Here is a 26,359-nt window from a genome sequence, read left to right on the forward strand (position 1 = left end):
TCACAGCACAATGCCACAGATGTCGCAAGTTTTGAGGGAGCGTGCAATTGGCATGCTGACTGCAGGAATGTCCACCAGAGCTGTTGCCCATGAATTGAATGTTCATTTCTCTACCATGAGCCATCTCCAAAGGTAGATGTAACCACACCAGCCCAGGACCTCCACATCCAACATCTTCACCTCCAAGATCGTCTGAGACCAGCCACCCTGACAGCTGCTGCAACAATCGGATTGCATAACCAAAGAATTTCTGCACAAACTGTCAGAAACCACCTCAGGGAAGCTCATCTGCATGCTCGTGATCCTCTTCGTGGTCTCGACCTGACTGCAGTTCATCGTCGTAACCGACTTGAGTGGGCAAATGCTCACATTCGATGGTGTCTGGCACTTTGGAGAGGTGTTCTCTACATAGAAAAGGCCTTAGATCTTAGAGCTAAGCTCATGAAATATGGGGGCAAAAACAAAAGCGTTGCGTATATAATTTTGTTCAGTGTAAAATCGCCAAAAGTAATTGTCCCCGACAACCTCTGTAGTCCCATTTATTTCATCTCGTACAAAAAATATAAAAATATCTTGAGATTGTGTTCAACACAGACCTTATTTCATTAATAAAACACAAAACACAAACAAAAAAAAAGTCAACCTCACAAAAAAAAAAACTAAACTCATCTAAAATAATATAATATAATATAATATAATATAATATAATATAATAATATAATATAATATAATATAATATAATATAATATAATATAATATAATACATCAATATTGGCTTCAAGTAAAAAAAAATATATAAATACTGTACACCAATTACAAACAATGATTAAGATTACAAGATGAACAATGATTTAATGATATGAAAAATATATCAAACTAACAAAAGTCCAGATTTATCCATCTACCTGAATGAAGCTACAACTACTGTAGTACGAGTTTCGCCATCCCATGATTCCTGCATTGAACTGGGACTCTCATAATGGAGAGGCTGTTGAAGAAAGCCGTGGGCCAAAAGGTCGCTGGTTCATATCCCACTTAAGGCCCTCACTGACATATCCCGTCGGTCAGGGGCTCGCACTCTAATAAAGTCTGTTTAATTTGAAGGGGATGAAATGGGAAGGCTGCTGGAAACTCATCTGAGATGTCTGCACTCCCAGTCCCATGAGGGGTCCTTCACTGTGGGTCTTACACATGTTTATGACTAAATCCACATTAGATCCTTGTCTTGGCATGCGACGTCAGCGTTTCTGTGGCATTCACACTAAGCACTATACAGCAGAGTGACTAATGAGTGAAATTTGTGTATTGTATTGGGTTGCTAGGCAACTCTGGATTTTCCATTGAATCACTGAGCTACATCATGGCAGGAGACTACTGGAATACATCTCAGTTTCATTTCAGACAGTCGCAATTTACTCCCTCCAGCAACGTCGAGACCTCTAATGTAGAACAGCTGACAGTAGTCAGAGATTCAATTAAACTATTACAATGACATTCCGCAAGTAGCTCTCGCTCCTTAGTTTGAAGCACTGAGTTTGGCCGAGAATTCACAAGCGTGCCACAAATCGCCTGATACACACTGCACACAAACATGCCAAGAGCTGACTAAATTCACTTACACCAATCTGACTGGTTGGCTTCTACAATGGACTCCATGCACACTAAAATCTCAGTGCGAGTTTCCGGTATTGTATTCTCCCATAGCAAACTGTGGTAGTAGCACTCAACTAATTATAATTATAGCAACTATAGTAAATGTAACATTTTAGTACATTACATTAAAACATAACATGTTAGTAAAGTTTTCTAAAAGCTCTCAATACCTTTAGTGTGAAAGTGTATCATATCAATATTGCTTTGTCTTGTCATGTAACTACCTAAAGATTTGATTTTTTTCCATTTACTTAACTGCAAGTTGCGATGACCACTAAATGGCACTAAATGCAGAAGCAAAGTTCAACATTCTTCAGCCATAAAAAGGAATGAAACTGGTGTTACTTATTTTAAAAATTACATTAAAAAGTAATGTGTAAAAAGTAACCTGATGACGTAACTCACGTTACTTGTAATGTGTTACTCCCAACACTGTTCTTGACTAGAACAGGTCGCAAAGTGGACAAGACTTTGTCTGTAGACAAATGAGTTGAATATATTGTTCTTTATACAATTTTAGACCAGTTACTAAAGTTACTAAATGTTCTTCATTAATACTGTTGTCTTTAAAATACAGTAACTTTGTAGTGTATAGTAACTTTGATTGTTTGTTGTGCTTTAAGTCACACTAGAACGGTGTCATTTGATAATTTTAGAAAAATATGAATTAATTAAAAAAATATATTAAAATGATTTATTTCAGTCTTTGTTTGCATGGTCATAGTTTTAACTATATAATAATTTATATTCTTCTAATTGATTTTCACGATTTATATTTTAAAGTCCCGGTTTGAGGCACTGTTTAAACAAATCTATGGTTAAAAGTCATTTGCAAAGTAGTAAAATAAATGTTGAAGGCTTGGTGAAAGTAGTAATTAAGTACATATTAATGCCTTATTCTACATGACCTTATTCTACATCCCTAATCCTACCCAATACCTAAACCTAACAACAACCTTACTAACTATTAATAAGCAGCAAATTAGGAATTTATTGAGGGAAAATTTGTAGTTAATAGTGAATAAGTGTTCCCTATTCTAAACCAAAATATCATTACCTTTTTTTTCATATTGTACATTATAATGTACTTCATAAAATTGAGTTGTACCATTTAAAACAACTGATTTTATTTTATTAATTTAGAAAAATATGGAATGTTAAAATCAACTGATTTATTAACAGCTTTTCAGTCATAATATCTCTGCATCCCTAGGTCTGATTTAGGTATTAGAGGCTGTAATAAAGGCTCTCTGTGTGTTTTTACAGTGCTCTGCTCAGTGTGGACTAGGACAGCAGACGCGGACAGTTCAATGTCTGTCATATACAGGACAGCCCTCCACCGAATGTCCAGAGTCACTACGGCCCAACACCATGCAGCAGTGTGAAAGCAAGTGTGACGCTACACCCATCTCCGGTGGCGACGGTAAGTCAGTCACCCTTCCCCTAATCCCGTGAAAGAGCAGTGATGGCTTATGAGCATTTTGTATGAGCTGCATCTGGCTTTGATCACAGTGTTGACATTTACAAAGTTTGTGGCCTCTGTGTTCAATTTTGAATTAACAAAGGATTATATTGTTCAGTTCTTGCCCGTTAAATACTTCAGTTTGGAAATGAGACGGTACAATCCTGGATTCAATAAAAGTTCCATGACCCTTGAGAGATGGATCCCTGTTCAGATTCCTTCACCGGGGAAGCAGCGTTAGATTATCTCTCCTAATGGACCCTAATAGGATTAGTTGTGTCCTAATCAACAGCAGTGATAGAATGTCTACTTTCATTTTCTTGAAGCCATGGCAGTTTAGAGACTCTAATAAGGAAGCCATTAATTAAGGTTGGGCCAGTTAGCACCATCAGCACACTGCCACACTAATGCAGATGGCCGTCTGCCCACACTGTGAATCAGGTCACTCTCTTTTTATGCTTAGATGCTATAATTACCATAAGAGGCTTGTGTCCAGGCCCTGAGTCATGGCCTCTTTTGAAAGACAACTTAGAGTTTTGGCTTTGACACAAAGGAAGTCTATTAGATTTCCAGTGCTGCAGGGTCATGCAAGATTCTGTCCCCGTCCTACTTAATCCCCCTTGGACCCGAAAATAACTTTTAATTGGTACTCTACTCAGGGGCCCCTGAAATCCTACAGAATCGCGGTTTTGATGTTTTCATGTAAATGTAAATTCGGCTATTAAAATCTTTTGACTGTTTGACAGATACAGGCACATATTTGTGATGCTTTGCCCAACACCATAGTGTCACATTTGCGATTTTAGAAAAGTTAGTGGCGTGACCATCAAGCTGCTAGGTTTGATTCAGATTTCGCATCTACCCAGAGAAATACAATGCTACTGGCTAACCGACTGCCCTTCATACTCACACAAGTGATGTTCTCAAGCCTAATGTTTATTTAATGTTACAGGCTCAACCACACGATCACAGAAGTACTACAGTAAAAGTCTACAGTAAAAGTTTACTGTTCATGCACACACACTAATGTCAGCAAAATGATTCAATGTGTGCATCCATGTCCGTTTACAATAAAGATGTGCTTCATGTGCATTAAAAACGTGTACTGGGGAACATTCAGGGTAAACAGAACGCACATGTGACAAGGTTATGAGTTTCATTTTAAGTATCATATAATCAAAACTCTAAATGGTCCTTTTTTTTTCTCCCCGGTTAGCCTACTGGCTTTGAATAGTGTGGGCAGTTATTCCCTAATTGATCAGCTTACCATACTGCTTTCAGACTGTCTTAGTATTCAGTTTGAATTAGCCTGCTTCCTTCTCCTACTAAAATTAAATAGTGTGGTTAGTGTAGCAAAACCATGGTTAAATTTTGGTTACCATTTTTTAACCATATTAACCATTCCATTCACCATTTAATAAGGGTTAGCATTTATCATTCTAACTATCCCTTAGCTTAGTGTGTATGCAATTTACTACACTATCACTACTTAGTTGTAGCTACCTCTGCTACAAAAGGATAAATGGAAAGGCTGATTGGATTAACAAGAAGAAGATGCTGTCATACATTTTTGGTCCTATAGAGATAGAATCTTACTCAAATTTGAAATTTGTCATGTTGCATCTGATTAGGACAACATGTAACAAGGTCGGAATTGACAGGAAGTGAACATTAGCACAGGCCAGGTTGTAAAACATCCAAGCATGACAGGACAGTGAGATTTATATGGGCCGCTAATTTTCATCCATGCAATGAAGATGACAAACTCCTTTCATTGGTGCTCCCTTTCACTAGCATATGAAAATTTGAGCCATTCGCCACTGCACTGATTGCCACCTAGATCCACACAGACATCTGAAATATGACCTGCATTCTAAGAACCCAAAAGGTTGTCCTCAGAGGACATGCAAATATGCTTTTCATTAAAAAATACTGAGGGATATGAAGTGGAATGAAAAATGAAATTAGTAAAATGTTCTTCCATGCAGTCGATATAGAAACTCAAAGACTAGTTTTGAAATGCTAGTTTGACTGTAGTTTCATTACTTTAATTGCTTTGAAGAGCTAGATAGAGAAAGATTGAGATGGGGCCCAGCTGTAGGTCCAGCAGCCTCTGGGATCTGTATCAAAGTCCTGAGTCATTGATCCACACAGACTTGCCTGTCATATGAGGAGACCGTTCACCCAAAATTAAAAGTCTGTCATTATTTACTTGCCTTTATGTCATACTAAACTCATTTGACTTTTTTTTCTTCCATGGAACATAAATGGAGGAATATTTTGAACATTTTGAAAATATTTGAAGTGAATCACACAAATCTATCTTAGAAAACAGTGCATATTTTTATGATACCTTTATTCTGATTTTGGAGCTTGACAGCCCCAACTCCAATCAATCTTGCTTGTTAAACTACGGCACAAAGTCAAACATGTTTGGAATGACGTGAGGGTGAGTAAATGATGACAGACTTTTCATTTTAGGGTGAACTATCCCTTTAACAAGACTTCAAGTTTCCTCTTTGTGGTTCCCCAGCATCAACTGCTTACTCACTCCTCCACGTATCCTTTCTCATTCCACCTTTTTTTCCTCTTCCCCTAGAGTGCAAAGACGTAAATAAGGTGGCATATTGCCCATTGGTGCTGAAGTTCAAGTTCTGCAGCCGTGCTTACTTCAGGCAGATGTGCTGCAAGACGTGCCAAGGACACTGAGCCTGCGGAGAGAAGCAGAGACAACAAGGAAAGAGAGAGAAAACTGGCAGAGTAAAAGAGAGAAATGTCAATGGTGGACACAGAGAAGGAAGCCTCTCTCTCGCTAATCAACACACACAACTGCTTTTAGCCCTGTGGAACCCAAACCACTGCTCAGCACTGCGCTGACACCTGTTTTATTTTCACTTCTGTGAAGTGGGAATGTATAAAATGATCATTATTGTTGTTATTTTTATAATAATGATAATAATTGCTCTTGGTTATTATTATTATCAATGTCTTTCTGTTGTTATAATCCAAAGTGCTGGACACAACACTCACAGAAATAGCACGGCAGAGGTTTAATTCAGGGTGCCCACCTTAGAGAGTTTGAGACATTGGTATATCCCTGGGTCTTGCATACACACTCCTAACATGGTTCTGTTAGTAACGCTGCATTCAGGGGCATTCAAACCATTAATGTTTGCTTACATTGGCAGCATCGGATCTATAGGGAGTCATTAGATTTCAATAAGAGTTGGCGGTTTGAGGCAACATGAGCATGAGACAGTTGGTGGCATGATAAAGTACTGTACCGCAAACAACAACGAGTGTGCAGACACTGCCATTCATGTGATCCAGCATCTGATACATTTGTATACAGCAGCCCAAAAGGAACACTTACAAGCAACGGATAGCACTGAGACTTGGTGACTGCAATGTGGATGCCCCTTTAGGATTAAAAATAATATATAATTTCCAAATTTTCCACCCAAATGATACTTTTCGCTCCTAAAAACAAAGAAGTGTAAATCAGGGGTAGGGCTGTCAAAATGGCTGAAAAACTAAATTCGAATTTTGTGCTTAATTATTATTAAAATTTGAATTATATTCACATTTAAAATGCATAATTTCAGTTAGGGTAAAGAAAAGCTTTTGGCTTTTCTCCTGAGGCCACAAGAGGGTGCATCGAGCGTAAGATAACATGACTATCCGTGAAGAAAAAAAAGTGCATAAATGTTTAAAATAATGTTTATAAACCAATTATAATTAAGTTGCTTAAACAACTATAACAAAACAGCATCATGTATGTATTCATAGTTTAATACAAAGGACTGAAAGCCATTCATACAGAGTACATTTTTCATTTAAAAACACGAGTTGCAGTGGGATGGGGAAAAAACCCGCCATCAAGTCTCGAGATATGTTTTTTCAAAGTTGAACTTGAATTAATTTTACATGGCTTTTTAAACATGCGGTTTTCTTCTACGAGACGCAAGTGCAAGGGTGATAGATGTCCCTCTAGAAAATGCGCAAAATATGCGTTCTGTGTGAACGGCTTGGTTTCAGTTTTGACGTACACAAGATCTTCTTGTGACGTCACTGCAGATAGTTTAATTTACCACCACCCCAAACAAGTCTATGATATAATAATTATTTTTATTACAGCCCAAATATACCTGTATACAAACAGAATGCTGCTTCAAACAAATTTGTAAACGAAAAAATTAAAATAATAAATCCAACTCCATAGCGGATTCCAAGTGAGGATTCCACCAGTTGTGGGGACTCCTGCAACATAATCTATGATGTACATCCGATTCAATGAGATAAAGGGAAGTTAGTGAGGGAAGGGCATACAAAACGAAGTTGTAGAGACATTGTAGGACAGTGGCACTCCAGGAGCAGGATTAGACACCCCTGATATAGACAGTTAGCCAATATAGTTCAGCTTGAATAGTTTCTTTTTCTGGTTAGATGGAGGTCGTATAAGATATGCATGTGGTTTAATTGAAATCAGTAACTTGGAACTTCTATGTATATTTATTCACTTGGCAGACACTTCTATCCAGAGCAACTTACATTGCATTCATTGTTTACAACCCTTGACCTCTACCAGTTGAGGAACTTCTAAACTTGATGTTGTTTTGACAATAACTTTCAAAAGTAAGATGCCAGGGCCAAAGACAAACAGGGTAATGTGATTGGGTGCTTTGGTGCTGAATTTGTGCAGAAGAAATCTCAATTAAAGCTTCAGAGTCCAGATGTTCAGCCACCTGTTTTACTGAGCTGAATCACATGACCACAGGGCACAAAATTCCACCATTGTCTGATACTCGAACAAGGCCTAAAAAAATCAGATCAGTTTCAAAGAAACGCTTCTACTATTGTGTCTGTAGAATTAATGTGGACACCAGAGAGACATTAATTGTGATTCTGAAGTGATTCTGCTTTATGGATCCGTATTCTGCTTTAAATTCTGGGGTTCTGACATCTATGCGTCTGTTCTGGGGACCAGCATGTTCCAGACGCAATAATTTTCCCATAAAATGCGTGCCGCAGCCACACTTAACCACATTATCAGCAGAATACACAAACAATTCATCAATACAGGGATCACTTGCTTGGAGATCTCCAGGTCTGTGATGCTGATGCATTAGTAAAGTTAAGTAAAGGGCCAGTGCTTGGGTAACCTGCCAGACCCCATAGATCCGGTCTGCCATTGACTACCTCCAAAACACCCCCTCTTCCTCTTTCCCTGAGATCACAGTGCTTCCAGCCAACACTCTTAAACCATCCACACTCAATGGTGCTTTTCTTTCCTCAGTGGAGGACTGTTTGTTCCACTGCCCTTCTTCCGTTCATCTTTTAAGTGGGCGGCTCTTCTGGCCCCATGGTGCTATAAGACCTTGATGCATTCTGGGTATGCGGTCTGACAGAAAACCAAGAATTCTTTAGCTCCATTCCAAATCCTATTGAGCTCCCTACCTAGACCATCTTTTTTAAGGCATCATAGACACGTTTCTGTTGCAGAGGTTGTTCCAAAAAGTAGGCTGTAGGCTCATTTTATTCATTTCTTTCTTTAACAAATTCAAAGGTGGAATCACACTTTCATAATCCCAGAATGCAGTGCTCAATTGCAAACAAAGTGGAAAATGTGTGCTGTGCATTTTTATGCTTGTTGGAGTATTGCGTCATTAGCTTAGCCACATGCTACTGGAGTTAATTTTGAGACATGTTTACTGTACACTTTACGAATGCTATTTAATGGGGTTGCTGCCTACATAGTGTTTCAAATCAGTAAATAGGTTCTATTCTAGTTACAATGCTGCTTTAGGCCTGAAATATACTCTACACAAATGCAAACTTCTAGCTAAACTCGATTTATTAAATGTTTTGGACCACGCTGCATTCTTAGCATTGCCATAAGTGGTGCTATATTGCACATTAATGTAAAATATTGTCTTCTAGAGTCAGTCTCTTCAGGTCAGCTACTGTCATGGTGGCATAACAGAGAAAACCTCTTAACGGTGATATGCTTCTAGCTGAAAGGATTAGTTTGGTGAGGTTTGTTACTATCAGAGCAACTAACGTTAGCATACTTGCCTAAGCCATGTTTCCTAACATGGAACGCAACTGACTAAGACATACATAGAAAAGCAGCTCACTGGGTTTTGGAACAGAGCTTTTTTCTCTTTCTTTCTGTCCTTTTACTTCACATTGTTTTAAGTTTGTCCATCAACTACATGTTGCATTTTTCAATCATCCATGACCGAGTGACTTTACCCTGCTCTCTTAGCTAAGGGAACATCAAATGGTAAGCATTGGGGGACCTCAATTTTAGATCTCACCTGTGTTATGGGACACAAAAGATTATTGTTATTAAGGAGTTATGGGACATTTTTATGTTTTTAATCATACAACCATTCTACTTTTGCTGCTGCTACTCTTTTGTAGCCACAAACACAATATTAATCGATTATGTGTTATAAAATGTTTATACTGGGATCATTCAACAGTGAACAATGAACAGCAGAACTGTAGGCCCAACATGCTGAGCATCCTGATATTGTGCTTTGTAAAATCCTAAGGCTTGAAGTACAAGTTTACTGGCTTTGGGACACGGACTCTCAATAAGACTCAATGAAACTGGTACTGATCGCTGTGAACTTGTGTCTTTGAATGTCACATTGTTTAACCTGTACCTATAGAAGAGAGTTTTGAATTTTTGTGAATAGTTGCTTACATTTTATATTCAGCATTATTAATGTTGGTACACTGTTACTATTTTTTTTTTTTTTCGTAAATTATATGCTAATTTATTGCCATTTGTCACTTGTTTTATGTATTTTTCACTGCATGCAAACTGAAATCATGTCTAGTGAAAACAATGCAGTGGAATAACACCCGTCACAATCTTGTTTTACTCTTGGTAAAATGTGAGTTTGAATGTGTCTTATTTGCTACTAGAGCACTCTTAAAACTATGTCAGAATGCTTTAGTGTGAGTCGGTGTGTTTGAGTGTGTGTATGCTGGTATGGCATTACTGTACTGCCTCTCGAGGACCAGTGCTCACAAAAATAATAATAATAAATAATGGTAAATGGTGTCAAAGGGTAAGGACAGAAATATTCCCATACTAACTTTAACACTCTCAGTCCTTCGGCTTGTACCCTTGGTGAATCCAACATGTAATGGATCTTGAATAAAATGACTTTAAAAGGGTTGTACTTGCTTAGATGTTCCTTCCTGTGGCCTCCCACAAATGGCTCAAGTATATCTAAATGAGTTTACTGCCTGAGAACGACGGGCTCTTTCATTAAAGGGATAGTTCACCCAAAAAGGTGACAATTCTGTCATCATTTACTCACCCTTGTGTCATTCCAAACCTGAACTTTCTTTCTTTCTTTCGTCAAACACAAAAGAAGATATTGCTAAATGTCCAGAGAGTTCTGAATCTTAAAGATTTTAATGATACAGGTCTACTTTTGAATGGCTATGAATGGATAAAGATGCTTTTTGACCACATAGTGTTAACAGACCAAACCGTGAGCCCCTGATGGAGATGGGCTTGATTATATTCTTCCCAATGCTTCGTTGAATTGGGCTTTTGCTGCTGAGCCATTTGCTGCAATTTCTGCTCCCAGCTACTGATCTGAATGGAATTATAGGTATTTTAGTCTTTACTGGGAATTTGCCTATCAAACACATCATCACTTATAACACAGCTTTCTGGAACACTTGTTTTAGATTGGTCAGTTGCAGCATGCAGTGGGCAGATATTATATAATATTCACTGTTGTCAACAATGCTGTACATTAGATTTGTGCCTCATACCAGCCAGCAGACTTGCAATCACTTGTTTTATACAGTAAAAATGCAATTGCCTCCATTTTGCATCTTAATTTTCAATTCTAGTAAAAATGACCTCAGATAACTTCAGTAATAATATTACAGTAATATTTTTGCAGTGTTCATCTTGTTACTCAGAAGACTGTGTTGTACATTGTAATGGACATTTTTTTTCATGTTGGAAGCTTTACGATAATAGGCATGTAATATTTAAATTAGCAAAATTCTAAATTAATGTAAAAACTAAAATTAGCATTTCACATCAGTGTATTTATTTATTTGTTTATTTTGTAGGAAGCCACATAACAAGTGAGAGTTCTTTATTGCAATTTTGCGACAATGGCCATTTGACTATACACTATTCCTTAATGTCATAAAGGTTTAGGTAACTTTACAGTATATTTAGCAAAAAATTTCACTTAGTCTGGTAAGATGCCATTTTGAATTTAACATGATTGAAAATGAGGCTGTGAGGGACAGACATACAGTCTTCACAGTAGCATGCACTATAAAGGTCATAGATCGCGTAATTTCACAACTCACAACTTTTCAAAACTGTGTTATGGAGTGTTTTTCAGAAAGACGATTCATCAGGTGAACAATCAGCATGTTGTTAATCAGCATGACGCTAACCTGACTAAAGTCAATGGACAAAATGAATGAATTTTTACTGCTCAAATACCCACCAGTTGTGCTATTTGAACACCTATGCCCTACTTGGCGTGATGCTAATTCTAATGAATTGCAGAGTACAGATAACTAGCTGCTCTGTTTTGTCTAAAGCAACTGCCTTTGAATACCTGAAAGACTGCTAGGGTCTCGTTTACTTGGAAAAAGAGACAGAGTGATCGAAACAGAGACCGAGAGAAGATTAAGAATGTCTCAGCAGCTGGCTGCAACTGTCAGCTACAATTCGGCTGTTTACATGTCGACTCTCAGCATAGCCACAACAAAGACGAAGCAAGACAGCAGAGACACTTGCCAAGAAACAATTCCATTCTTTATCTCTTTGTAAACTTAAGAGGCAGACTGAGATGTCAAATGAAATAATGATATAGCATAACAAGGCAGCCCTATGTATGCATGGAAGCCAAAAAAAGGCTAAGTTGAAGCCGTTAAGTTACAACCTCATAAATGAACAACAACACATTTCTGTCAATGGCGAAATGTTGTGAACAGCATTTGGTTTTGTGGCCCCAAGAGCCGAGCATTCTCATTGTTAGCGTGATGGGGATGTGCATAAGGCAGTGGTGATCAAAGACATGCTGATGGCAAGATTGCACTTGCATTTTGTACTTACCCAAAACAGATGTTTATCTTTGAAGGTTCTCAGAGATGAACAAAGGCTTTGTTTACTTGGGAGTATGTGGCTAAGTGTTTGCCTGAAAGTTCCTGACCTAGGGGGTCTGGTTTATTGCTGTCCCAATGTGGTCTTACCCTAATGTAGACTGGCCAGTGATGTGGTCTTCCTCACTAAAGAGTGCAAAGGATGACAGTTTCGATCTCAAAGAAAAAACAAGCCTTCTGTATCACACTTAAAATATTTGCAAATTGGGATTATAACAATTAGGCAGAATAAACAAGATTTTGAGTCAAACTTTCAGTTGTGGCACATGTGTGGAAGACTATAACAATGACAAATAACAATAGGTCTGTTCCAAAACCTAGAGAGTTACCTACCTAAACAGCATTTAAGTTTATGGCTGTTCCAAAAGTAAATACTAAGATACCTTGTTTGACAAAAGGTAAGGAAACCTCAGAATGCTTTGTAATGGGATTATAGTGAAAACAGTTCAATTTCTCTCAGGTTTGCTACCTTAGAGGCTGTTTACACTGTGCATTACTGCACACAACATCGTGTTAAACTAAACACGTCGGTTTAAAGTCATGACACACCAAACCAACATCAAACAAATGGAAGCTTTAGCGCAAGTTCTACTGGGAAGACTTAATGCTACGTCATACATTACATTTAGATCTAGCCAATCATCGCTCGGCACTCTGGGCCCTATTTTAACAATTTAACCGCATGGTCTAAAGCGCATGGCGCATGTGCACTTACAGTAGGGCGTGTGCACTCACTTTTGCTAGTATAACGATGGGAAAAATGGTCGGCGCTCCCGGCTCGTGGTCTTAAAGGGTTGTCCCTATTCTCTTAATTAGTTATGGGTGTGTTTTAAATCAATCAGATTCTCATCTCCCATTCTCTTTAAGAGTGAGTTGTGCTCGCGCCATAGCGGGTTCGCTATTTAAATGGCAGAATTTTAAGGAGCACAGACTGAACGTGTCTCCAGAGAGCAAATGGATCTGCTCATGCACGAGCAAATAGGTAGGCTAATTCTGATACACGCAATGACTATCCATTATGACATGTATGACATTTTTATATTTATGTAGCCTACACAATAATATCCTTTTACACTGTAATTCTTTATTTTTTTATATTTGGCATGTTTGTGTGTTGCTGCACATCCCTGTGTGTAATAAGCAAAGTGAACGCGCATTGTGGACCCGCCCAGAGGCGCATTTTCTATTAACGCGCTCTTTAAATAACAAAAAAATATTGCGCCATTGACTTTAGACCAGGTTTGAGTTTGTCTATGGCACAGTCTATTTTCAGTTCCTCAAAATAGCAATGCGCCAACTATGCGCTTGAACACACCTCTTTTTTAGACCAGCACATCCATGGGCACACAAATGGGTGCAAATGCATTTGCTATTTAAACAACGTGACACAGAATGGGAAAATGAGAACTGCATCGGGCTGAAACTAGCAAAAACACTTGTGCCGTGCATTGTGTCGCATTGCGCCGGGTGTATGATAGGGCCCTCGGAGTATATAAAGTTCTCTACTCACTCTTTCTTGTGTTTGCAGATAATGACGTTGACAATGACGTTGAGAACCATGTCCTGCCCAACATTGTTTCTTTACGATAATCCATTTCACTTGGACATATGTCGCAATATGGCAGAAATGACTGGTTGCTACTTCCATTACATTGCAACTTTGAAATCTATGAACTAATCCAGGATAATGGATAATGGATAATGTCTTCTGTTCAATTCCATTGTGGAACATCTAGAACTAAATTCTAGAATTTAGTTTGAACAAACAAGCTTCCGCCGACAGCCCAGATGGTGTTGCTAGAGACACTGCACCCATGCTGGAGGAATGACACGGAGGAATGTTGCCCTTTTTTATTCTTTATTATGTGTTTTTTGTTCTGTTGCTGTCATTCTGTTGCACTGCGGAAGCTTCTGTCACGAAAACAAATTCCTAGTATGTATAAACATACCTGGCAATGAAGCTCATTCTGATTCTGATTCTTCTTCTACATAGTTATTTTTTATGCATGCAAATGAGTGTGATTTCCCCCTTAGAAAGCAGGTGTCTATGTAGGAATTAGCAGCTCCATGGGTTTTGGAACAAAGATATCGTTCACTTAAATTCTGTGATTCTACTGATCCAGCTTTGTAACCCATTAAAGGCAGAGGGGAATATCAGCACAAGTGTTTTCCAAGAACAGGGGGCTTTACTGAGGTGGGAACTCATTAGCACATCAGAGGTGGTTTTGATAAAAAGGTGTGTAAGGGATGAGAACCAGAATGTACCAACTCAATGAGGACTCTTCTTAAAATAGAAAGTTAATTATAGAGAATGATAACAAATGTTAGTAGTATTCATAACGGAGACATACTGTAAAATGCATGACTGCATGATTATAGTTATAGTTCACCCAAAAATGAAAACCGTGTCATCATTTACTCACCCCCAGATCATTTCAAACCTTTTTGACTTTCTTCTGCAGAACACAAAAGAAGACATTTTAAAAACTGCCCTTTTGTCCATAACATCAATGAAAGTCAATGGGGTCCAAATTTTTAGTTTTGGACCCCATTCATTGTATGCACACAAAAAAAGTTAAAACAGTAAATGACAGAATTTGTGTGTAAACTATCCCCTTAAATTCTCTTGTCTAATTTTACTTCAGCTTGACTGACGCCATCTGCTTCATGCTGGTACTGTATCCAGGTGATGCCAATCAAGAAAGATAAATCTCTTCAAACAGATCCACATGGGGTTACGTGCACTTGTAAGTACTAAATGGCACACAGGAACATGTCTGGGACCCTTTTAGAGAATTCATGATGTGCTTCAAAGAATTTTGGCTCTACTTGAGCAACTGTTTTCCAGATAAATCACACAGGGCTGGTTTTAATCTGTGGCAACTGAAAAGCACCGAGCTCCCATAGTCTGCTTCTGTGAAGATACAGGAGCAGATATGCAGCAAGAAAATCCCAGACCACAGCTTCATGATCTACAAGGCTTCAGCTGCTAATGAATCAGATGCACTAGAAGCTGATGTGATGAGGTGTGAGAAATAAAGGCCAAATGAAAAATAGCTCTTTGCCAGGAACAAGAATCGCCACCCAGTTTTCCCAGCCCTGCTGAGAGCATCTCAAGTGTTCCGACAGTATTTAGTTTGAACAAACAAGCTTCCGCCAACAGCCCAGATGGTGTTGCTAGAGACACTGCACCCATGCTGGAGGAATGACACGGAGGAATGTTGCCCTGAGGTTGGAGGGCCATGTCATCATTAACTGATATCTGCTGAGCTCCTTCCAGAGGCTCTCTGGGGTTCGGATCCCAGCTTCTTTCCCACAGCTGACTGCCATATTGCAGCACTTTAGAGAAGATCAAAGCCAAATGGCTACTAGGCAGACAAGCTGGTCAGCATCATTATTGCTTCACATTAACAGCATACTCTTACCTTCAGGAGGAGTGAGAGAGGAGAGCTTTCTCAAAATATACTGGGAAACTCTAAATGAAAATTCAGACATTGTTTACAAACAATGTTGTTTCAAACTAGTATGCTGTTGAACACAAATAGGAGAATTCATAGTCATCATTTCTGTTAAGCTCTAAAAAGAAAAAAATCCACCATAAATTTAGTCCACATGACTATATTCCAAGCCGCACAACATGTAAGTAACTATTTAATTATGAAGGCACATTCTCACCAAAGATGATAACTGTTTTATTAATCATTCTAATTCTATGAGAATAGGGATGTCCACACCACAGCTATAACAACATTCCACACTGAATCAGATGAATCATTAGAATCTCTTTCAGAATGATTTTTTTCCCAACTGATGAACAAGAAATAGACTGACAGCCAATCAGAACATAACAGTAAATTATAGTCTATTAGTTGTCGAGCATTAAAAAGCAGTAAATGCAGCGCATTTATAATAAACAGAACATTATCATCCCCTGACGTGAATGCTACTATAATTGTCATTATAGTTATCTTTACTTATTATTCTTGGTGTGAAAGTGCCAGAGATCTTGCATCAGATATGCCACTTCAAATGGTGCAAATTGCAGGGTCCAACAATTGGAAGGCTTGGGGCAAAAAATGCATTGAAAATGAACAATAATGCCTCCACAGTTTAGGATATGGGGGCAAAACATGCCCTTGTATGAGTCCTTGTTTTATATTTCTAACTTATGGTATAGTTAAGCAATAGCAAACAAAAAATTAGCATGATTCCAAATGTGACTATATATATATATATATATATATATATATATATATATATATATATATATATATATATATATATATATATATATATATATATCATTTTAGACAAATGTTTTCAATATTATCCTTGTTTTTGCAGTTTTGGCAACAAAAATAGTTTCAAATAAAGTCAGAGCAGTCTCTGAACATTGGTGTTTTGTTGCTAAATGAATCTGTGAATCAGTGGAGCGAATGATTCAATGAGACATTCATGAAGGCAGTCGCTTGCATTGTTCCTGAAAAATTTATATATTCAGAATGTTATATTGAAACATAAATTGTAAATACAAGGTAAATGCATTCATGGCACCTCTGAGCTGCATTAAACAGTCTGTGTAAATAAACCCAAATACTACTACTGCAGTGCAAAAATTCATATTTTCAACACTAATTTCATGTGATTGGTAATGGTCATATAGAGTCATATGACTGTATTTTTATTATTGACTAATTTCTAAATTGCTTTTATATGTTATGTTGAAACTTTAAACATTGACAATACTCCAGCCTGCATTTTTGTTGCAAGAAAAACTATTGCTTGCACAACTATTCTTTTACATGGCGTGATCCAAAAATGAACAATGCTGTACAAGCAGTGTACAAGTACAAGGTCACCTTGATGTCTCTCATTTTTTATGATATGTTTTACTGACTTTGAGAAGAGTGCAGGTAAGTAGATTAGCTGTACTGCAAATCAATAACCAATCACTTAGCCTGAAAGACAGTGGGTAAAAAGGACTGGAGAGGGTGAAGGAGTCTAATGTCTTGACTCTAAGCACATGCTGCTAATGAAACAGATGGGGATGGTATGAGATGAAGAGGAGCTGCTGTCCTGCACCCTCTAAATGCCTTTGCACTATTATTCTGACTCTCCAAAAGCAGACTGGTGTTTTCTGAGAAACATTTAGGCTATGCTGTGCCATTCTGTATGTCTATACTGTAGGGTTGATTTCAGGGGTCGGTAAAGGAAAAAGTAAAACAAAACTGCCATTATGGGAGCTAAAGAATGTTGGCAGGTACAGATTCTAGTCTACTTATCTCTGTTGACACTGTCTGCTCTTCCATTATCCCATCGATCTCATCTCCATATCGCCTTTGTGGCTAGACGTGACCCTCCTTTTGCAAAACTCTCACGTGTAAGATTCCTACACTCTTTATTTTCAATCCTGCAGCAATGAAAAGAAGCATTTGCCACTCATTTCCTAACCCCAATCCAACAGTCAGAAACACATGCAGAAAAGTATGCAAATGCAGATGGCCAGTGTTTTGCTGCTGCACAATCTCCTTATACTCATTGCATTGTGACAGTAACACACTCCAGTACTCAAGGGGGCAATAGTGTTTCCTTTAAATATCTGTATGCCTGTGCCGTTAAAGTGTTATAGAGTGCAGCAGGGATAAGTCCTACAACCCATGGCAAAAATGATGGAATCACCACACTTAAGATGTTAATCGGATTTGTTTACCTCATAACAAACAATTCACAGATATGGCAAAACAATTTTTGTTTTATAATAGAATCACTCTGGTTTTGTGAAACATACCTCAAACAAATTAAATTAAAATATTTAAATTAATGGAGAGGGGGGAAAAATATAGAATCATTCAATTTTGTGAAAATTTTGCATTTCTGAAACAAATACGGGCACATATCTAAAATGCTAATTAGTCAGCAGTTAAAAGAGAGTGCTTACAGACCTCAACGAGCTGTTGGACTTGGCTAATTGAAAGGAAACATGGCCCCATCAAGAGAGCTGTCAGCTGAAACGTTGGAAAGGATTATAAAACTCCTTCAAGACGGAAATCAAATACAGAGTGTGGCAAAAGAAGCTGAATGTTTTCAGTCAACTTTTTTTTTTTTTTTTGGTGCAAGTATAACCAAAATGGAAAGATCATAAAAGGAAAACATACAGGCAGACCAAGGAAGACATCAAAGCATCAGGATAGAACAATTTGCCTTGAAAACAGAAAATTGTTATCCATTAATAGAAAAGAAGTTCGGTGATGATGTCATTTTTCAGGATGATAATGCATCTTGCCACGGAGCAAAGACAAAACAACAAAACAGTCTGGATCTCAATCCGATTGAAAATTTATGCTGGAAATGGAAAAAACTGGTCCATGACAAGGCTCTATCTTGCAAAGCTGATCTGTCAACCGCTATTGAAGAAAGTTGGAACCAGCTTGATGAAGAATATTGTTTTTCATTAGTGAACTCCATGCCCCAAAGAATTCAGGCAGTCCTAAAAGCCAGAGGAGGAGCGACAAAGTACTAAATGTGTTTTTAGGTTGATAATTCCATAATTTTTTCCTCAAAATGTAATGATTCCATAATTATTCCATACATTTTCCTCTACTTGATATGGAAAATAAGTTTCCATTGAATAAAAGAGTTTTATCTCATTTGTTTGAGGTATGTTTCGCATAACCAGAATGTTGAATTGTTAATTTATTTACTTGTTATGAAGTAAAAATTTGGGTGAACATCTTCAGTAAGTGTGGTGATTCCATAATTTTTGCCAGGGTTTGTAAATTCTGGAAATGAGTTTTGGTTCCATCATCCCAAAGTCAGTGATTTTTTTTGGAATGGGTTTTAACACAAGCTCAAGATATGTTCAGGTTTTCTTCTATGACATAAAATAAATCTGTAATACACTACTTGTGTTTTTTTAAGTCTTGAAAAAGGCAGTGGTTAATAAATGGCTAAATGAGACTACAGAGGTGTTTGGGGACAGATAAACTGATCTATTCTTTAGTCGCTTTCACAGCCTTGCATTTTTAATTGTGCTTTGGCAAACTATTCTAACTCAAACTTTAAAACTATAGTAGATTTTAAACAAAGACTGTAAGAGCTCTCAAAAGCATAATGGTGGTTACATTAAAGTCATGCAACTGTGGTGTAGCTCGTTTATAGCCCAACTTTAGTTTTTCACTTCTCCTAATTTGTATTTAGGATTTAAAATTCATAAAAGTTGTGTTCATTTATGAAGATTATCCTGACGAACGAAACATTCATCAAGCATCATAAAGTTTTATTGGTCACAGAGCTTATTTCTGTATTAATCCAAAAGCCAATGGAAAAATCCTGTTTGGTTTTTGTTGAGGGAACCAGGGTAAGCACTGTATTATTCAGATCTCTAACTACAAACATGTTGTCAGTTTTAACTATGGTGGAGACTCACCATAGCCATCTTATTCAGAAATGGTTCTATTTTTTAAATAACACCAGAACTAAAAGACGTCATACTAAAACAAAAGTATGGAACTGCAACAAATGTTCAAAGCACATAAAATTACTAAAAGTAAAATGAAAATATCAAAAATCTGATATTTTACTGAAACTTGATTCTAATAAAGGATGCACACCTTTCACCAACCTTTGATCCAGATATGGCATTAGCAGTTTTGAGCTACAGTACTGTATGTTGACCTCATCTCAACCTGATGACAATAACACAGCAAGAGAACAGCTGAAAAACAGCTCATGCACAGTATTACACAAAGGTGTAAGGTTGCCGAATAAGCAAGCAATGCTCCATTGCAATCAAACTGCAGTTTGGTGTAAGCTTATTGATAGACCAAAACACAAAGGATACAGTCCTATAAGAGGTAAAGTTGTTTTTAATGATTGGCCCCTAGTGCTCAAGGCAAAGATGGCTTATAGAGACATCTAGAGTCCAGTACTTAGTACTTATACAAGCATCAGTGAGGGTGCACTTGTCCATCTTGAGTAATCTGGGCAACTTTCTTCTGCGAAACACAAAACAAGAAATGAAGAATGTTTCAGCTGTTTCTGTCCAGGCCATGGAAGTCAATGGGGCCCAAAACAATTGATTGAACCCCATGTACCCCTTGTTCTCAAATCCGTTAGCATATTTGGTGGCCCTAGACAAAAATGACCAGCTTTTAAAAAATTGCTTGTATATATCTCATTATATTATCACCAAATCTTGGATTCAATCTTCTAGTCGGCTTGTTTTCTTTCAATTAGCACAAGTTTTGTGGTTCTTTTTGAAGTTGATTGGTTGTAAGCCCCATTGATCAGAGAGCTACCTAAATAATAAATAAATATAATTAAAAAAACAAACCAAAACATTAATTGTCAAGAATTTGGGCAAAATACTCAAAAGCTGAGGGGGCTAGAACCTTTTTCTAACATCATCTTTTGTGTTCTGCACAAGAAAGAAAGTCAGATACAGACTTGGAATGACATGAGGGTGAGTAAATGATGACAAAACTTTGATTATTAGGTGTAACTATCCCTTTAAACTGCTCTCACTGGAAACCGGACAGTTAAACTAATTGTCTGGGTTTGGGTGAGAATCCAAAAGTTGGTGTCCCACTGATGACACCGTCCCTCAAAACACCACCATCTCTATCTTTGGGAAAGCTATGAAGAAAATGAGCAGTGTTCAAGTGGATTAATGTGACTGCACTTCAAACATCTCCTCCGAGGCAGCACACAGACATGCTTTTCAAAAAGGTATGAAAATAAGAAGCAGACCAGCCCGTTTCCTATTGAATGGTCTCAGACATGAACAGCTTCATCATAATTCCAGAATATCCAACATTTGGGAGGTTTTCTAATAGAAACTAATGAATAATCCATGAAAGCTACTTTTTTGTGTGTGTCAGCTGAGATGATGACAAAGTTCAGCCCATGTTAAAGAGTTAAGATTGCTTCATTGGTTAATAATTTGTTCAGGGTTTTTCCTTGCCCCCAAGTTTCACTGGTCTCCCATAGTATCCATTCAGGCAGGCCTTAAATGGAAATATTATTACAGTCGCAGACTGCAAGGTTAGATAACAACCGTCCAGGGTGTAATTCAATGCAAAATGTCGTTCAGTCCGAGGTAAAATATTTTTGAGGTTTTCTTTTTAGAGTTTAACCTTGGTCTTGGTTGAAGACTTGGGCGTAATTTATTGTTTTGACTGGTTCCTTTCTATGCTTTAAAATTTTCGGGAAATAATATTCATACCAGATTGGCCTCATCAAATTCTTTCAGTACAAGGTCTTCATGAGCAGTGCACCATGGATCCAGAAGTCTGGCGAGTACAGGAGGGAAAATGAATGTTTTTGTTGATGGTTCAATCATTACACACTATCAGATTTCACTCAGTGACGCTGTGGTTGGCACCACCACTGCTGCTACTGACAGATTTCATTCCATTGATAGATTCTTAATGAGATGCCCACTGGATGTTTTTACCAGCGGCCATCTGAGGGCATTTCTAAAGTTTTGTCCTTTCAATGAAAGTCAATGGGGTCCAAAAATACATATATTGGACTCCATTGACTTTTATTGTATTGACTTTTATTGTATGGTCCTCGATACTAAAAAAAAGCATATTACGCTGCAAAAGATACGCTGTTCTCCAGGTGTGCACAATCCTAGACGGAGTGAAGCACGGTGAAGTACAGACTACTTTGGGCTTCAGGTATAAATGGCAGAATGCTGTATACACAAAAATATTGCCTTGGCAAGTTTTCACTTAAACACAGTCAGTTATGTCTTAAGTAAATTTAAACAGTTGGGAAAGTAATTGAATGCTTGTCAATATATTTGATGTGTGCATTCAGTCTTAAATTGGCAGCAGCTTAATAGACCTGCTGCTGTCTTTGTCATTAAATGTGGTATACTGTATGCCGAATGTCACCTAACCAAACCGTAAAACATGTCTCATCACATCCGCTTGTCGGAGAAAGTGTTAACAGCAGTATGAACTGATGTTGATATCTATGGACTTTTAAGGGAATCAGCTAACCTAGCTAGTTGTTTAATTGTTAGTGAAGTCAAGTCATCATTATTTTAGTGCTTTATACAATACTGATTGTGTCAAAGCAGCTTTACAGTGTTAAACAGGAAAACTGTTTGTCAATAATGCAAGATGACAATAACAAAGTCATTTTTCCGCTAAAGTCAGTTCACAGATGATTCAGTGATGTCATCATCCAGTTCAGCTCTTTTCCAATAGTGTCTGTGGTTATGATCATCTTTGGTATCTTCTTTGAAGGCATCTTGAGTAACACATCTTCATATTTAACGAAACACAGAAAAGACCTGAATCGGAAAAAAATTTCTAAAATGTTTGTTGCTGTCATGAAATCTTCATCTCAGTTCATTGTTTAACATTGTGTAGACTGACGAGAGAGGTTGTGAGCCAGGTAAGCAGGTCGCGACTTACATTTGCACACGTAGTTTACTGAGATGTATTAGATGCACTAGTGTTAGGAGTGGTGCTAATTATGTATGTTTTTGTTTTAGTTAGTATAGTTTAGTCATAGCGTCTTGTACGCTGAAGATGTTTCTTTCTACCTTTTTTGTTGATAGTTAGTTTAGTTCTTTAACTTTAGTTAAAGGGGCTTTTTGTTATATTCAGTTTTTTTTATTTAAGCACCACTCTCTTGCTCCTTCCTTTCCCCAGATTGTCTGTTGATCTGTTTACTCTTGTTACGTTGTACTAATTGTAAATATTCATTACTTTATTATTCTCCATTACTAGTATTTCTTTTTCCCTTTGTTACTACTTCACTTTATTGTAGTTGAAGAATTAAAATCTTTCAACTCAGTTACGGATGGTTGTCTGTTCCTTTCCCATAGCAGATTCTCGTTACTATATTGACACACACATGCAAAACTTTTGTTACGTCTAATAATATTCCCTAGACAAATAACATCTAAATAACGAGGGACGTAACATATTTGGGGGCTCGTCCTAACTTTTATATTGCTTATTTTTTGTGTGTGTGTGGTGCGGGAAACTGCGCTGGAAAGGAATTGGTGCATGTTGAAGTGAGTATGGGGGAATACTGACAATGAGTACTTTTGATTTGCAATCATTTATTGCTGATCCAACTTTAGAAATTTTTGATCGATGTAGAAAAGACGATTTGTTGCAGATAGCTGAATACTATCGCATTCCTGTGGTGAGGCAATCTCTAAAGCACATTATTAAGAATGAAATTTGGAAACACTTGGTCGAATTAAAATATTTTTATTTCCAGATGCGGATAGTGAGAGGGCTGGCATGTCGGCTGTGGAAAAACGTTTGACTAGTGTGGGAAATGTGGAGGAAGCAGAAGGTGAGGATGCCGAGGTGGAGGTTGAGGCTGAGCCCAAGGCTGGTTACCACCCTTCTACCCACTTTCTCCGCTTTCCGTTGGCTCTGGGGGTGATGCACGACTGAGAGTCCACCTAGCCAAAATCCAGATGGAAGCGCAGGAACAGGCTGAGACGTGCCAAGCCGAAATTAAGCTACGCCTAGAAATCCGTAAACTGGAAATTGAAGCTGAGACACAGGTGAAACTGCGACAGCTCGAGTTGGATTCAGCGACGGTTGTCTCGGGCCGAACTGTGCAGTCTAATCCTGTTGTTTCAGTAAATTCTGAAAATTCTGTGAGTGATGTTTCGACCACTACAATTGATGTTAGTAAACAGATCGCTTTAGTGCCTCACTTTAGAGAAACCGAAGTGGATGCGTATTTCGCTGCTTTTGAGCATGTGGCTGCTGCACTTCGTTGGCCAAAAGAGGTTTGGTGCCTGTTACTACAATGTCGATTAGTTGGAAAAGCACAGGAAGTCTGTTCTGCACTAACCTTAGAGGAAAGCATGCAATACGATACCGTAAAGAACGCTGTTCTTCGTGCATATGAATTGGTGCCTGAGGCATATCGGCAACGTTTCAGGAACCAGACATTTGTGGAATTTGCCCGTGAGAAGGGAATTCTTTTTGATAAATGGTTGTCTTCTAACAACGTGCAAGATTTGAGTTCGTTGAGAGAGTTAATGCTTTTAGAAGATTTTAAGAATTGTCTATCGGAACGAGTAGTCACATACCTGAATGAGCAAAAGGTCACCATGTTATCACAAGCTGCGATTCTTGCAGATGAGTATGTGTTAACGCATAAGAGTGTGTTCGCTTTACCCCGACCAGAGAAAATAGTGAGTTCGTTTTCAACTCAAAATTCAAGTACCCGTGCTAAAATCAGTTCACCACAGAATAAAGAGACACGAGAATGTTTTTATTGCCACAAGATGGGACACCTTATTTCTGATTGTTTAGTGCTGAGACGTAAGACTCAGGCTCAGCAAGGACAGTTAAAGCCTGTTACTTTTGTGAAGACTGTGCCTAAAGCTGTTTTAGAGAAAGATGCGATTGACTCAGGGTTTAAACCATTTTTGTTGAAGGGGTTAATCTCCGTAAATGGTAAACCTGGAGAGCAGAAAGAGGTACAAATCTTGAGGGATACGGGATCGATTCAATCATTTGTAGTCTCTGATGCACTTCCTTTGTCGGACTAGACGTTTTGTGGGTCAAGTGTGTTAGTTCAAGGGATTGAGATGGGTGTTGTAAAGGTACCGCTGCACCCCGGATACACTTGCAATGTGACCTGGTCTCAGGTTTTGTTAAGGTGGGGATACGTTCTTCCTTTCCTGTGTAAGGTGTTGCATTCATTCTCGGGAACGATTTGGCGGGAGGTAAAGTGTCACCTGTGCTCGAAGTCGTTGATAAACCTGACTGTTTTATTCCTGTTGGTGATATATCTGATAATTTTCCGGAGGTATTTGCTCCTAATGTAGTTACGCGTGCTCAAAAAACGCAGAATTGGAGATGACATTGTTTTGGCCGACACTTTTTTGTCACCTGTGTTCACCAAGGAACATTTTGGGTCAGGTCCAAAAGAATCTGAAAATGTTACACATGACAGACATTCTGATACAGCAATAGCTGAGTCTGAATTGTTAGCTGAACCTATTTCTCATGAAGGAATTAAGACTGCACAAAGAGAAGATGTGTCGTTAACTAAATGTTTTTTGCTGCGGAAAGTCCTCAACCTAATAAAGTCAACGCGGCTGAATACGTGATCGAAAATGGGTTGATGTTAAGGAAATGGCATCCTCACAGAGATGGGGAGAATGAGTGGGATGTTGTATGTCAAATTGTTTTACCTACTGTCTATCGAAAACAAGTGTTGAGCTTGGCACATGATCATGATTTAGCAGGTCATTTGGGGGTGACAAAAACTTACAACCGCATTCTCAAACATTTTTTTTAGCCTGGCTTGAAGAGCGATGTGTCTAAGTATTGCCGCACATGTCATGAGTGTCAAGTGATGGGCAAGCCCAACCAAAAGATTCCACCAGCTCCATTAATTCCGATCCCTGTCATTTGCGAACCGTTTGAGCATATAATTTTGGATTGCGTGGGTCCCTTGCCGAAATCAAAAGCAGGTAATCAATTTTTGTTAACTATTATGTGTTCTGCGACACGATTTCCGGAGGCTGTTCCCTTGAGAAGAATAACTGCGCTTGTCATCATTAAAGCTTTGATAAAGTTTTTTCCACGTTCGGATTGCCAAAAATCGTGCAGACAGACCAGGGTACGAATTTTCTTTCTAATGTTTTTAGACAAGTGTTGAAAACTTTGGGTATCTCACATCGGATCTCGAGCCCATATCATCCTGAAAGCCAGGATGCTATCGAACGATTTCACCAGACGCTGAAGTCAATGTTGAAAAAGTACTGTCTAAGCTCTGGTAAAGAATGGGACGATGGAGTACCATTAGTTTGTTTGTTTGTAGTTCGTGAAGCAACTCAAGAATCTCTGGGGTTTAGTCCTGCAGATTTAGTCTTTGGTCACACCGTACGAGGGCCGCTGAAGGTGTTGAAAGACGGAATGTTGAATGACACTAAGTCATCTCAACAAAATGTGCTAGATTACGTCAGTCGGTTCCAAGAACGACTACATAATGCGTGCTCATTTGCACGAAAATCGTTGTCCACTGCTCAGGAGGGCATGAAGAAATGGTATGATAGGAAAGCTGTTGTGC

At 38.2% G+C, this 26,359-nt stretch overlaps 1 protein-coding gene across 1 annotated transcript in view; it reads left to right on the top strand.

The window, feature by feature from the left end:
- Positions 1-8,614, top strand: part of LOC109097863 (A disintegrin and metalloproteinase with thrombospondin motifs 6-like) — a 91,385-nt gene extending 82,771 nt beyond the window's left edge. Inside the window, exons 25-26 of the mRNA XM_042764747.1 lie at positions 2,920-3,076; positions 5,715-8,614. Coding sequence (XP_042620681.1) covers positions 2,920-3,076; positions 5,715-5,824 — 267 coding nt within the window. The 3' untranslated portion in view covers positions 5,825-8,614. The remainder of the gene's footprint in view (positions 1-2,919; positions 3,077-5,714) is intronic.
- The last annotated feature ends 17,745 nt before the right edge of the window (positions 8,615-26,359 follow it).

The sequence above is a fragment of the Cyprinus carpio genome, chromosome A10, assembly GCF_018340385.1.
Source record: "Cyprinus carpio isolate SPL01 chromosome A10, ASM1834038v1, whole genome shotgun sequence".
Taxonomy (NCBI): domain Eukaryota; kingdom Metazoa; phylum Chordata; class Actinopteri; order Cypriniformes; family Cyprinidae; genus Cyprinus; species Cyprinus carpio.